This window comes from Eucyclogobius newberryi, unplaced genomic scaffold (genome assembly GCF_026437365.1).
Source record: "Eucyclogobius newberryi isolate DKJ021-1_F unplaced genomic scaffold, fEucNew1.0.hap1 SCAF_18, whole genome shotgun sequence".
In the NCBI taxonomy this organism is placed as follows: Eukaryota; Metazoa; Chordata; class Actinopteri; order Gobiiformes; family Gobiidae; genus Eucyclogobius; species Eucyclogobius newberryi.
This window is the reverse complement of record NW_027315812.1, coordinates 638068-654530: the sequence shown is the minus strand read 5'-3', so window position 1 is coordinate 654530 and position 16463 is coordinate 638068. Positions and strand designations below refer to the sequence as shown.

The 16463-nt window shown below is 47.5% G+C and overlaps 1 protein-coding gene across 1 annotated transcript in view; it reads left to right on the top strand.

The window, feature by feature from the left end:
• Positions 1 to 4034: 4034 nt before the first annotated feature.
• Positions 4035 to 16463, top strand: part of zbtb14 (zinc finger and BTB domain containing 14) — a 30052-nt gene continuing 17623 nt past the window's right edge. Inside the window, exons 1-2 of the mRNA XM_072450370.1 lie at positions 4035 to 4131; positions 7417 to 7605. Coding sequence (XP_072306471.1) covers positions 4129 to 4131; positions 7417 to 7605 — 192 coding nt within the window. The 5' untranslated portion in view covers positions 4035 to 4128. The remainder of the gene's footprint in view (positions 4132 to 7416; positions 7606 to 16463) is intronic.

Genomic DNA, 16463 nt, shown 5'->3' with positions numbered 1-16463 from the left:
GCAGTATTTGAGGGGGGTACTTTTACCCGGTGACTGCAGTATTTGAGGGGGGTACTTTTACCCGGTGACTGCAGTATTTGAGGGGGGTACTTTAACCCGGTGACTGCAGTATTTGAGGGGGGTACTTTTACCCGGTGACTGCAGTATTTGAGGGGGGTACTTTTACCCGGTGACTGCAGTATTTGAGGGGGGTACTTTTACCCGGTGACTGCAGTATTTGAGGGAGTACTTTTACCCAGTGACTGCAGTATTTGAGGGGGGTACTTTTACCCGGTGACTGCAGTATTTGAGGGGGGTACTTTTACCCGGTGACTGCAGCATTTGAGGGGGGTACTTTTACCCGGTGACTGCAGTATTTGAGGGGAGTACTTTTACCCAGTGACTGCAGTATTTGAGGGGGGTACTTTTACCCGGTGTCTGCAGTGAGGGGGGTACTTTTACCCGGTGACTGCAGTATTTGCGGCAGTACTTTTACCCAGTGACTGCAGTATTTGCGGCAGTACTTTTACCCAGTGACTGCAGTATTTGAGGGGGGTACTTTTACCCGGTGACTGCAGTATTTGAGGGGGGTACTTTTACCCGGTGACTGCAGTATTTGAGGGGGGTACTTTTACCCAGTGACTGCAGTATTTGCGGGAGTACTTTTACCCAGTGACTGCAGTAATTGAGGGGGGTACTTTTACCCGGTGACTGCAGCATTTGAGGGGGGTACTTTTACCTGGTGACTGCAGTATTTGAGGGGGGTACTTTTACCCGGTGACTGCAGTATTTGAGGGGGGTTCTTTTACCCGGTGACTGCAGTGTTTGAGGGGGGTACTTTTACCCAGTGACTGCAGTATTTGCGGGAGTACTTTTACCCAGTGACTGCAGTATTTGAGGGGGGTACTTTTACCCGGTGACTGCAGCATTTGAGGGGGGTACTTTTACCCGGTGACTGCAGTATTTGAGGGGGGTACTTTTACCCGGTGACTGCAGTGAGGGGGGTACTTTTACCCGGTGACTGCAGTATTTGAGGGGGGTACTTTTACCCAGTGACTGCAGTATTTGCGGGAGTACTTTTACCCAGTGACTGCAGTATTTGAGGGGGGTACTTTTACCCGGTGACTGCAGTATTTGAGGGGGGTACTTTTACCCGGTGACTGCAGTATTTGAGGGGGGTACTTTTACCCGGTGACTGCAGTATTTGAGGGGGGTACTTTAACCTGGTGACTGCAGTATTTGAGGGGGGTACTTTTACCCGGTGACTGCAGTATTTGAGGGGGGTACTTTTACCCGGTGACTGCAGTATTTGAGGGGGGTACTTTTACCCGGTGACTGCAGTATTTGAGGGGGGTACTTTTACCCGGTGACTGCAGCATTTGAGGGGGGTACTTTTACCCGGTGACTGCAGTATTTGAGGGGAGTACTTTTACCCAGTGACTGCAGTATTTGAGGGGGGTACTTTTACCCGGTGTCTGCAGTGAGGGGGGTACTTTTACCCGGTGACTGCAGTATTTGCGGCAGTACTTTTACCCAGTGACTGCAGTATTTGCGGCAGTACTTTTACCCAGTGACTGCAGTATTTGAGGGGGGTACTTTTACCCGGTGACTGCAGTATTTGAGGGGGGTACTTTTACCCGGTGACTGCAGTATTTGAGGGGGGTACTTTTACCCGGTGACTGCAGTATTTGAGGGGGGTACTTTAACCCGGTGACTGCAGTATTTGAGGGGGGTACTTTTACCCGGTGACTGCAGTATTTGAGGGGGGTACTTTTACCCGGTGACTGCAGTATTTGAGGGGGGTACTTTTACCCGGTGACTGCAGTATTTGAGGGGGGTACTTTTACCCGGTGACTGCAGTATTTGAGGGAGTACTTTTACCCAGTGACTGCAGTATTTGAGGGGGGTACTTTTACCCGGTGACTGCAGTATTTGAAGGGGGTACTTTTACCCGGTGACTGCAGTATTTGAGGGGGGTACTTTTACCCAGTGACTGCAGTATTTGCGGGAGTACTTTTACCCAGTGACTGCAGTAATTGAGGGGGGTACTTTTACCCGGTGACTGCAGCATTTGAGGGGGGTACTTTTACCCGTTGACTGCAGTATTTGAGGGGGGTACTTTTACCCGGTGACTGCAGTATTTGAGGGGGGTTCTTTTACCCGGTGACTGCAGTATTTGAGGGGGGTACTTTTACCCAGTGACTGCAGTATTTGCGGGAGTACTTTTACCCGGTGACTGCAGTATTTGAGGGGGGTACTTTTACCCGGTGAGTGCAGTGAGGGGGGTACTTTTACCCGGTGACTGCATTATTTGAGGGGGGTACTTTTACCCGGTGACTGCAGTGAGGGGGGTACTTTTACCCGGTGACTGCAGTATTTGAGGGGGGTACTTTTACCCGGTGACTGCAGTATTTGAGGGGGGTACTTTTACCCAGTGACTGCAGTATTTGCGGGAGTACTTTTACCCAGTGACTGCAGTATTTGAGGGGGGTACTTTTACCCGGTGACTGCAGCATTTGAGGGGGGTACTTTTACCCGGTGACTGCAGTATTTGAGGGGAGTACTTTTACCCAGTGACTGCAGTATTTGAGGGGGGTACTTTTACCCGGTGACTGCAGTGAGGGGGGTATTTTTACCCGGTGACTGCAGTATTTGAGGGGGGTACTTTTACCCAGTGACTGCAGTATTTGCGGGAGTACTTTTACCCAGTGACTGCAGTAATTGAGGGGGGTACTTTTACCCGGTGACTGCAGCATTTGAGGGGGGTACTTTTACCCGGTGACTGCAGTATTTGAGGGGGGTACTTTTACCCGGTGACTGCAGTATTTGAGGGGGGTTCTTTTACCCGGTGACTGCAGTATTTGAGGGGGGTACTTTTACCCAGTGACTGCAGCATTTGAGGGGGGTACTTTTACCCGGTGACTGCAGTATTTGAGGGGGGTACTTTTACCCGGTGACTGCAGTGAGGGGGGTACTTTTACCCGGTGACTGCAGTATTTGAGGGGGATACTTTTACCCGGTGACTGCAGTATTTGAGGGGGGTACTTTTACCCAGTGACTGCAGTATTTGCGGGAGTACTTTTACCCAGTGACTGCAGTATTTGAGGGGGGTACTTTTACCCGGTGACTGCAGCATTTGAGGGGGGTACTTTTACCCGGTGACTGCAGTATTTGAGGGGGGTACTTTTACCTGGTGACTGCAGTATTTGAGGGGGGTTCTTTTACCCGGTGACTGCAGTATTTGAGGGGGCTGCAGTGACTGCAGTATTTGCGGGAGTACTTTTACCCAGTGACTGCAGTATTTGAGGGGGGTACTTTTACCCGGTGACTGCAGCATTTGAGGGGGGTACTTTTACCCAGTGACTGCAGTATTTGCGGGGGTACTTTTACCCGGTGACTGCAGTATGTGAGGGGGGTACTTTTACCCAGTGACTGCAGCGTTTGAGGGGGGTACTTTTACCCGGTGACTGCAGCATTTGAGGGAGGTACTTTTACCCGGTGACTGCAGTATGTGAGGGGGGTACTTTTACCCGGTGACTGCAGCATTTGAGGGGGGTACTTTTACCCGGTGACTTCAGTGAGGGGGGTACTTTTACCCGGTGAATGCAGTATTTGAGGGGGGTACTTTTACCCGGTGACTGCAGTATTTGAGGGGGCTGCAGTGACTGCAGTATTTGCGGGAGTACTTTTACCCAGTGACTGCAGTATTTGAGGGGGGTACTTTTACCCGGTGACTGCAGCATTTGAGGGGGGTACTTTTACCCAGTGACTGCAGTATTTGAGGGGGGTACTTTTACCCGGTGACTGCAGCATTTGAGGGAGGTACTTTTACCCGGTGACTGCAGTATGTGAGGGGGGTACTTTTACCCGGTGACTGCAGCATTTGAGGGGGGTACTTTTACCCGGTGACTTCAGTGAGGGGGGTACTTTTACCCGGTGACTGCAGTATTTGAGGGGGGTACTTTTACCCGGTGACTGCAGTATTTTGTACTTTGAGTGTTTCTTGTAAGTTGTGAGTCCTGTGCGGCGCATGCGCACTACCGTGTTTGGCCCGCTGCCCGCGCGCTGCCGCTGCTCGTCCTCGTCCTCGTCCTCGTCCACTTTAAACCTCGTTCTACTTGTCCGCGCGGGACTGGACCGAGCCGTGCCATGGTAAGCCCCCGGTGCTCTGCGATGCTCCTCCCCGGTGCTCCTCCCCGTGCTCCCGGTGCTCGCTCCCCCGGGCCCGCGCTCTCTCCTCGGCCCCGCTGCAGTGCTCGGCCCCGGTCTGCGCGCACTCGAGGCTCCGGGCCGCGACCGAGGCTCGTCCCCCGGTCTCCCGCACGCTCCCTCCGCGCTCCCTGCACGCTCCCTCCGCTGTGTCACGGCGGCTCCGCGCGCTGTCCGCGGCACTGCCGCTTTAACGCAGCTCCTTCTTCCTCCGCGGAGCTTTAACGCCATTTTGTGCCTTTAGCCGCGGTTAGCTTTATGTAAACACTCGCTTTTCTTCAGACTTTTCTGTCTCGTTTCAAACAGAATCACGTCTCGTCACGTGATTGGTGATGATCTCCATTATTTATTCTTCAAAATGTTCAAATCAGAGTCAAAATCACAGCGGACCAGAACCAGAACCAGCGAGGCCCAAAAACGATCCAAATCACCCGGAACTGAAATAAAACACATTCAGAGCCGAGTTCGACTCAAACCAGAGGATTTACACTTTTATGTCGCTTTGTGGTTTAGTATTATAATGTCACATTTATCCGTGGAAAAGTCATGTTAATTGTTATTTACTTGAATAAACCCTAAAGTGTTAGCATTAGCTCGTAGCCGCTCTTAGCTTCAGTTCTACAAAAACTGTTTTCTTTACATTTTCCTCTCAAACATTTGCACTTCCTGTACACGTTTAACACTTCCGGTTGAACTCTGGGCCTAAATTAACTCATGGTAAAGTTACATCATTGTTATTTAGTTGAATAAATAGTAGTAGCATTAGCATTAGCCTTAGCTCCTGAGGCTAAAAACACGGCGTTATGTTCAGAGAGAGCACCCACAGAACACGCACAGAGCATCCACAGAACAACCACAGAGCACGCACAGAGCACCCACAGAACAACCACAGAGCACGCACAGAGCACCCACAGAACAACCACAGAGCACGCACAGAGCACCCACAGAACAACCACAGAGCACGCACAGAGCACCCACAGAACAACCACAGAGCACGCACAGAGCACCCACAGAACAACCACAGAACAACCACAGAACACCCACAGAACACGCACAGAACAACCACAGAACACGCACAGAGCACGCACAGAGCACCCACAGAGCACCCACAGAACACCCACAGAGCAACCACAGAGCACCCACAGAGCACGCACAGAACACGCACAGAACACGCACAGAACACGCACAGAGCACCCACAGAACACGCACAGAGCACCCACAGAGCACGCACAGAACACCCACAGAGCACCCACAGAGCACGCACAGAACACCCACAGAACACGCACAGAACACGCACAGAGCACCCACAGAGCACGCACAGAGCACCCACAGTGCACGCACAGAACACCCACAGAACACGCACAGAACACCCACAGAACACGCACAGAGCACCCACAGAACACGCACAGAGCACGCACAGAGCACCCACAGAACACGCACAGAGCACCCACAGAACACCCACAGAACACGCACAGAACACGCACAGAGCACCCACAGAGCACCCACAGAACACCCACAGAGCAACCACAGAGCACCCACAGAGCACGCACAGAACACGCACAGAACACCCACAGAACACCCACAGAACACCCACAGAACACGCACAGAACACGCACAGAACACGCACAGAACACCCACAGAGCACCCACAGAGCACCCACAGAGCACGCACAGAACACGCACAGAACACGCACAGAACACCCACAGAACACGCACAGAGCACCCACAGAACACCCACAGAGCACGCACAGAACACGCACAGAGCACCCACAGAGCACCCACAGAACACGCACAGAACACCCACAGAACACGCACAGAGCACCCACAGAACACGCACAGAACACGCACAGAACACCCACAGAACACGCACAGAACACCCACAGAACACCCACAGAACACCCACAGAACACCCACAGAACACCCACAGAACACGCACAGAACACCCACAGAACACCCACAGAACACCCACAGAACACCCACAGAACACGCACAGAACACCCACAGAACACCCACAGAACACCCACAGAACACCCACAGAACACGCACAGAACACCCACAGAACACCCACAGAACATCCGCAGAACACCCACAGAACACCCACAGAACATCCGCAGATTACTCTTTACTTTAGTCAACTAAATAACAATGATGTAACTTTACCATGAGTTAATTTAGGCCCAGAGTTCAACCGGAAGTGTTAAACGTGTACAGGAAGTGCAAATGTTTGAGAGGAAAATGTAAAGAAAACAGTTACAGTTAAAGTCAAGGTTAGGGTTAGGGTCAGGGTCAGGGTTAAGGTTAGGGTCAGGGTTAAGGTTAGGGTCAGGGTTAAGGTTAAGGTTAGGGTCAGGGTTAAGGTTAGGGTCAGGGTTAAGGTTAGGGTCAGGGTCAGGGTTAAGGTTAAGGTTAGGGTCAGGGTTAAGGTTAGGGTCAGGGTTAAGGTTAGGGTCAGGGTTAAGGTTAGGGTCAGGGTTAAGGTTAGGGTCAGGGTTAGGGTTAAGGTTAGGGTCAGGGTTAAGGTTAAGGTTAGGGTCAGGGTTAAGGTTAGGGTCAGGGTTAGGGTTAAGGTTAGGGTCAGGGTTAAGGTTAAGGTTAGGGTCAGGGTTAAGGTTAGGGTCAGGGTTAAGGTCAGTGTTAAGGTTAGGGTCAGGGTTAAGGTTAGAGTTAGGGTCAGGGTTAAGGTTAAGGTTAGGGTCAGGGTTAAGGTTAGCCATGAGGCTATATGGCCGTGCCGCGGCTCCTGCAACAGTTTAAGGTATTCTCTTCTGGCCAATCAGAGCGGGGGATGCAGTGATGTCATGTGGGGGAGTGTGGTGCATGCTGGGATGGATGACTTGTTTATTATACATAAATCAAATGACATTTACATATCGCACCTAAAAAGAGACACAAAAAAAGGTGTGGGCGGGGCCTGTATTTTCATGTTCAAGTTTCATGTTTTATTGTTTTCTTCCCATGTGAGTTTAGACTTTATTAGATCTAAGTTGTATTCAGAGTTGTGGGGGTCTCTTGGCCCCACATTTATGAATATGATATTTGGCCAGTTATATAAGTAAGTTTACTATGACCCCCTGACCTCTATGACCCCTGACCCCGCCTGTGCCCTTTGCAGAAGAGTGATCAAACATCCAGAAGGAAAGTAACAAATGTGTTAGATATACAAGAATAACTCTATATTCCACTTGTGTTGCTTTAGAGCCTTGAGATGCTCATGTCTTGTGTTCCTCAGATGTGTGAGACGGTCAAGTACGTGGACGAGGAGCACAAAAGTGTGTTTTTAAAGCTCCTGAACGAACAGCGTCTGGAGGGAGAACACTGTGACATCGCCGTGGTCGTGGAAGACGTGAAGTTCAGAGCTCACCGCTGTGTGCTCGCCGCCTGCTCCAACTACTTCAAGAAGCTCTTCAAGAAGCACGAGGTACAAACTCCAGAAGAGACTGGACTAAACCAACTCTAGAACTAACCCTGTGGACTACACCAACTCTAGAACTAACCCTGTGGAGTAAACCAGCTCTAGAACTAACCCTGTGGAGTAAACCAGCTCTAGAACTAACCCTGTGGACTAAACCAACTCTAGAACTAACCCTGTGGACTAAACCAACTCTACAACTAACCCTGTGGACTAAACCAACTCTAGAACTCACCCTGTGGACTAAACCAACTCTAGAACTAACCCTGTGGACTAAACCAACTCTAGAACTAACCCTGTGGACTACACCAACTCTACAACTAACCCTGTGAACTAAACCAACTCTAGAACTAACCCTGTGGACTAAACCAACTCTACAACTAACCCTGTGGACTAAACCAACTCTAGAACTAACCCTGTGGACTACACCAACTCTAGAACTAACCCTGTGGACCAAACCAACTCTAGAACTAACCCTGTGGACTAAACCAACTCTAGAACTCACCCTGTGGACTAAACCAACTCTAGAACTCACCCTGTGGACTAAACCAACTCTAGAACTAACCCTGTGGACTACACCAACTCTACAACTAACCCTGTGGACCAAACCAACTCTAGAACTAACCCTGTGGACTAAACCAACTCTAGAACTCACCCTGTGGACTACACCAACTCTACAACTAACCCTGTGGACCAAACCAACTCTAGAACTAACCCTGTGGACTAAACCAACTCTAGAACTCACCCTGTGGACTAAACCAACTCTAGAACTAACCCTGTGGACTAAACCAACTCTAGAACTAACCCTGTGGACTACACCAACTCTACAACTAACCCTGTGGACCAAACCAACTCTAGAACTAACCCTGTGGACTAAACCAACTCTAGAACTCACCCTGTGGACTAAACCAACTCTAGAACTAACCCTGTGGACCAAACCAACTCTAGAACTAACCCTGTGGACTACACCAACTCTACAACTAACCCTGTGAACTAAACCAACTCTAGAACTAACCCTGTGGACTAAACCAACTCTAGAACTAACCCTGTGGACTAAACCAACTCTACAACTAACCCTGTGGACTAAACCAACTCTAGAACTAACCCTGTGGACTACACCAACTCTACAACTAACCCTGTGAACTAAACCAACTCTAGAACTAACCCTGTGGACTAAACCAACTCTAGAACTAACCCTGTGGACTAAACCAACTCTAGAACTAACCCTGTGGACTAAACCAACTCTAGAACTAACCCTGTGGACTAAACCAACTCTACAACTAACCCTGTGGACTAAACCAACTCTAGAACTCACCCTGTGGACTAAACCAACTCTACAACTAACCCTGTGGACTAAACCAACTCTAGAACTCACCCTGTGGACTAAACCAACTCTAGAACTAACCCTGTGGACTAAACCAGCTCTAGAACTAACCCTGTGGACTAAACCAACTCTACAACTAACCCTGTGGACTACACCAGCTCTAGAACTAACCCTGTGGACTAAACCAACTCTAGAACTAACCCTGTGGACTAAACCAACTCTAGAACTAACCCTGTGGACTAAACCAACTCTAGAACTCACCCTGTGGACTAAACCAACTCTAGAACTAACCCTGTGGACTAAACCAACTCTAGAACTAACCCTGTGGACTAAACCAACTCTACAACTAACCCTGTGGACTAAACCAACTCCAGAACTAACCCTGTGGACCAAACCAACTCTAGAACTAACCCTGTGGACTAAACCAACTCTACAACTAACCATGTGGACCAAACCAACTCTAGAACTAACCCTGTGGACTAAACCAACTCTAGAACTAACCCTGTGGACTAAACCAACTCTAGAACTAACCCTGTGGACTACACCAACTCTACAACTAACCCTGTGGACTACACCAACTCTAGAACTAACCCTGTGGACTAAACCAACTCTAGAACTAACCCTGTGGACTAAACCAACTCTACAACTAACCCTGTGGACTAACCCAACTCTAGAACTAAACCAACTCTAGAACTAACCCTGTGGACTAAACCAACTCTAGAACTAACCCTGTGGACTAAACCAACTCTACAACTAACCCTGTGGACTACACCAACTCTAGAACTAACCCTGTGGACCAAACCAACTCTACAACTAACCCTGTGGACTAAACCAACTCTAGAACTCACCCTGTGGACTAAACCAACTCTAGAACTAACCCTGTAGACTAAACCAACTCTAGAACTAACCCTGTGGACTAAACCAACTCTACAACTAACCCTGTGAACTAAACCAACTCTAGAACTAACCCTGTGGACTAAACCAACTCTACAACTAACCCTGTGGACTAAACCAACTCTACAACTAACCATGTGGGCCAAACCAACTCTAGAACTAACCCTGTGGACTAAACCAACTCTAGAACTAACCCTGTGGACTAAACCAACTCTAGAACTAACCCTGTGGACTACACCAACTCTACAACTAACCCTGTGGACTAAACCAACTCTAGAACTAACCCTGTGGACTAAACCAACTCTACAACTAACCCTGTGGACTACACCAACTCTAGAACTAATTCTGTGGACTAACCCAACTCTAGAACTAAACCAACTCTAGAACTAACCCTGTGGACTAAACCAACTCTAGAACTAACCCTGTGGACTACACCAACTCTACAACTAACCCTGTGGACTAAACCAACTCTAGAACTAAACCAACTCTAGAACTAACCCTATGGACTAAACCAACTCTAGAACTAACCCTGTGGACTAAACCAACTCTAGAACTAACCCTGTGGACTAAATCAACTCTAGAACTAACCCTGCGGACTAAACCAACTCTAGAACTAACCCTGTGGAGTAAACCAACTCTACAACTAACCCTGTGGAGTAAACCAACTCTAGAACTAACCCTGTGGACTAAACCAACTCTAGAACTAACCCTGTGGACTAAACCAACTCTAGAACTAACCCTGTGGACCAAACCAACTCTAGAACTAACCCTGTGGACCAAACCAACTCTAGAACTAACCCTGTGGACCAAACCAACTCTAGAACTAACCCTGTGGACTAAACCAACTCTAGAACTAACCCTGTGGACTAAACCAACTCTAGAACTAACCCTGTTGACTACACCAACTCTAGAACTAACCCTGTGGACTACACCAACTCTACAACTAACCCTGTGGACTAAACCAACTCTAGAACTAACCCTGTGGACTAAACCAACTCTAGAACTAACCCTGTGGACTAAACCAACTCTAGAACTAACCCTGTGGACTAAACCAACTCTACAACTAACCCTGTGGACTAAACCAACTCTAGAACTCACCCTGTGGACTAAACCAACTCTACAACTAACCCTGTGGACTAAACCAACTCTAGAACTCACCCTGTGGACTAAACCAACTCTAGAACTAACCCTGTGGACTAAACCAGCTCTAGAACTAACCCTGTGGACTAAACCAACTCTACAACTAACCCTGTGGACTACACCAGCTCTAGAACTAACCCTGTGGACTAAACCAACTCTAGAACTAACCCTGTGGACTAAACCAACTCTAGAACTAACCCTGTGGACTAAACCAACTCTAGAACTCACCCTGTGGACTAAACCAACTCTAGAACTAACCCTGTGGACTAAACCAACTCTAGAACTAACCCTGTGGACTAAACCAACTCTACAACTAACCCTGTGGACTAAACCAACTCCAGAACTAACCCTGTGGACCAAACCAACTCTAGAACTAACCCTGTGGACTAAACCAACTCTACAACTAACCATGTGGACCAAACCAACTCTAGAACTAACCCTGTGGACTAAACCAACTCTAGAACTAACCCTGTGGACTAAACCAACTCTAGAACTAACCCTGTGGACTACACCAACTCTACAACTAACCCTGTGGACTAAACCAACTCTAGAACTAACCCTGTGGACTAAACCAACTCTACAACTAACCCTGTGGACTAACCCAACTCTAGAACTAAACCAACTCTAGAACTAACCCTGTGGACTAAACCAACTCTAGAACTAACCCTGTGGACTAAACCAACTCTACAACTAACCCTGTGGACTACACCAACTCTAGAACTAACCCTGTGGACCAAACCAACTCTACAACTAACCCTGTGGACTAAACCAACTCTAGAACTCACCCTGTGGACTAAACCAACTCTAGAACTAACCCTGTAGACTAAACCAACTCTAGAACTCACCCTGTGGACTAAACCAACTCTAGAACTAACCCTGTAGACTAAACCAACTCTAGAACTAACCCTGTGAACTAAACCAACTCTAGAACTAACCCTGTGGACTAAACCAACTCTACAACTAACCCTGTGGACTAAACCAACTCTACAACTAACCATGTGGGCCAAACCAACTCTAGAACTAACCCTGTGGACTAAACCAACTCTAGAACTAACCCTGTGGACTAAACCAACTCTAGAACTAACCCTGTGGACTACACCAACTCTACAACTAACCCTGTGGACTAAACCAACTCTAGAACTAACCCTGTGGACTAAACCAACTCTACAACTAACCCTGTGGACTACACCAACTCTAGAACTAATTCTGTGGACTAACCCAACTCTAGAACTAAACCAACTCTAGAACTAACCCTGTGGACTAAACCAACTCTAGAACTAACCCTGTGGACTACACCAACTCTACAACTAACCCTGTGGACTAAACCAACTCTAGAACTAAACCAACTCTAGAACTAACCCTATGGACTAAACCAACTCTAGAACTAACCCTGTGGACTAAACCAACTCTAGAACTAACCCTGTGGACTAAATCAACTCTAGAACTAACCCTGCGGACTAAACCAACTCTAGAACTAACCCTGTGGAGTAAACCAACTCTACAACTAACCCTGTGGAGTAAACCAACTCTAGAACTAACCCTGTGGACTAAACCAACTCTAGAACTAACCCTGTGGACTAAACCAACTCTAGAACTAACCCTGTGGACCAAACCAACTCTAGAACTAACCCTGTGGACCAAACCAACTCTAGAACTAACCCTGTGGACCAAACCAACTCTAGAACTAACCCTGTGGACTAAACCAACTCTAGAACTAACCCTGTGGACTAAACCAACTCTAGAACTAACCCTGTTGACTACACCAACTCTAGAACTAACCCTGTGGACTACACCAACTCTACAACTAACCCTGTGGACTACACCAACTCTAGAACTAAGCCTGTGGACTAAACCAACTCCACAACTAACCCTGTGGACTACACCAACTCTAGAACTAACCCTGTGGACTAACCCAACTCTAGAACTAACCCTGTGGACTACACCAACTCTACAACTAACCCTGTGGACCAAACCAACTCTAGAACTAACCCTGTGGACTAAACCAACTCTAGAACTAACCCTGTGGACTACACCAACTCTACAACTAACCCTGTGGACCAAACCAACTCTAGAACTAACCCTGTGGACTAAACCAACTCTAGAACTAACCCTGTGGACTAAACCAACTGTACAACTAACCCTGTGGACTACACCAACTCTACAACTAACCCTGTGGACTACACCAACTCTACAAATAACCCTGTGGAGTAAACCAACTCTAGAACTAACCCTGTGGACTAAACCAACTCTAGGACTAACCCTGTGGACTACACCAACTCTAGAACCAACCCTGTGGACTACACCAACTCTAGAACTAACCATGTGGACTAAACCAACTCTAGAACTAAGCCTGTGGACTAAACCAACTCTAGAACTAACCCTGTGGACTACACCAACTCTACAACTAACCCTGTTAACTACACCAACTCTACAACTAACCCTGTGGACTAAACCAACTCTAGAACTAACCCTGTGGACTAAACCAACTCTAGAACCAACCCTGTGGACTACACCAACTCTACAACTAACCCTGTGGACTAAACCAACTCTAGAACTAACCCTGTGGACTAAACCAACTCTACAACTAACCCTGTGGACTACACCAACTCTAGAACTAACCCTGTGGACTAACCCAACTCTAGAACTAAACCAACTCTAGAACTAACCCTGTGGACTAAACCAACTCTAGAACTAACCCTGTGGACTACACCAACTCTACAACTAACCCTGTGGACTAAACCAACTCTAGAACTAAACCAACTCTAGAACTAACCCTATGGACTAAACCAACTCTAGAACTAACCCTGTTGACTACACAAACTCTAGAACCAACCCTGTGGAGTAAACCAACTCTAGAACTAACCCTGTGGACTAAACCAACTCTAGAACTAACCCTGTGGACTACACCAACTCTAGAACTAACCCTGTGGACTAAACCAACTCTAGAACTAACCCTGTGGACTAAACCAACTCTAGAACTAACCCTGTGGACTAAACCAACTCTAGAACTAACCCTGTGGACTACACCAACTCTACAACAAACCCTGTAGACTAAACCAACTCTACAACTAACCCTGTGGACTAAACCAACTCTAGAACTAACCCTGTGGACCAAACCAACTCTAGAACAAACCATGTGGACTAAACCAACTCTAGAACTAATCCTGTGGACTAAACCAACTCTAGAACTAACCCTGTTGACTACACCAACTCTAGAACTAACCCTGTGGACTACACCAACTCTACAACTAACCCTGTGGACCAAACCAACTCTAGAACTAACCCTGTGGACTAAACCAACTGTACAACTAACCCTGTGGACTACACCAACTCTACAACTAACCCTGTGGACTACACCAACTCTAGAACTAACCCTGTGGACTAAACCAACTCTAGAACTAACCCTGTGGACTAAACCAACTGTACAACTAACCCTGTGGACTACACCAACTCTACAAATAACCCTGTGGAGTAAACCAACTCTAGAACTAACCCTGTGGACTAAACCAACTCTAGAACTAACCCTGTGGACTACACCAACTCTAGAACCAACCCTGTGGACTACACCAACTCTAGAACTAACCATGTGGACTAAACCAACTCTAGAACTAAGCCTGTGGACTAAACCAACTCTAGAACCAACCCTGTGGACTACACCAACTCTACAACTAACCCTGTGGACTAAACCAACTCTAGAACTAACCCTGTGGACTAAACCAACTCTACAACTAACCCTGTGGACTACACCAACTCTAGAACTAACCCTGTGGACTAACCCAACTCTAGAACTAAACCAACTCTAGAACTAACCCTGTGGACTAAACCAACTCTAGAACTAACCCTGTGGACTACACCAACTCTACAACTAACCCTGTGGACTAAACCAACTCTAGAACTAAACCAACTCTAGAACTAACCCTATGGACTAAACCAACTCTAGAACTAACCCTGTTGACTACACAAACTCTAGAACCAACCCTGTGGAGTAAACCAACTCTAGAACTAACCCTGTGGACTAAACCAACTCTAGAACTAACCCTGTGGACTACACCAACTCTAGAACTAACCCTGTGGACTAAACCAACTCTAGAACTAACCCTGTGGACTAAACCAACTCTAGAACTAAACCAACTCTAGAACTAACCCTGTGGACTAAACCAACTCTAGAACTAACCCTGTGGACTACACCAACTCTACAACAAACCCTGTAGACTAAACCAACTCTACAACTAACCCTGTGGACTAAACCAACTCTAGAACTAACCCTGTGGACCAAACCAACTCTAGAACAAACCATGTGGACTAAACCAACTCTAGAACTAATCCTGTGGACTAAACCAACTCTAGAACTAACCCTGTTGACTACACCAACTCTAGAACTAACCCTGTGGACTACACCAACTCTACAACTAACCCTGTGGACCAAACCAACTCTAGAACTAACCCTGTGGACTAAACCAACTCTAGAACTAACCCTGTGGACTACACCAACTCTACAACTAACCCTGTGGACCAAACCAACTCTAGAACTAATCCTGTGGACTAAACCAACTCTAGAACTAACCCTGTTGACTACACCAACTCTAGAACTAACCCTGTGGACTAAACCAACTGTACAACTAACCCTGTGGAGTAAACCAACTCTAGAACTAACCCTGTGGACTAAACCAACTCTAGAACTAACTCTGTGGACTACACCAACTCTAGAACCAACCCTGTGGACTACACCAACTCTAGAACTAACCATGTGGACTAAACCAACTCTAGAACTAACCCTGTGGAGTAAACCAACTCTAGAACTAACTAACCCTGTGGAGTAAACCAACTCTAGAACTAACCCTGTGGAGTAAACCAACTCTAGAACTAACCCTGCGGACTAAACCAACTCTAGAACTAACCCTGTGGACCAAACCAACTCTACAACTAACCCTGTGGAGTAAACCAACTCTAGAACTAACCCTGTGGACCAAACCAACTCTAGAACTGACCATGTGGACCAAACCAACTCTAGAACTAACCATGTGGACCAAACCAACTCTAGAACTAACCCTGTGGTTTAAACCAACTCTAGAACTAACCCTGTGGACTAAACCAACTCTAGAACTAACCCTGTGGACTACACCAACTCTAGAACTAACCCTGTGGACTAAACCAACTCTAGAACTAACCCTGTGGACTACACCAACTCTAGAACTAACCCTAACCGCAGGGTTCCTACTAACCACTCTGCCGCTCTGACACAGGCTAAAGCTAACACAGGCTAAAGCTAACCCCTCTGACACAGGCTAAAGCTAACACAGGCTAAAGCTAACACAGACTAAAGCTAACCCCTCTGCCGCTCTGACACAGGCTAAAGCTAACACAGGCTAAAGCTAACCCCTCTGCCGCTCTGACACAGGCTAAAGCTAACACAGGCTAAAGCTAACCCCTCTGCCGCTCTGACACAGGCTAAAGCTAACACAGGCTAAAGCTAACCCCTCTGCCGCTCTGACACAGGCTAAAGCTAACA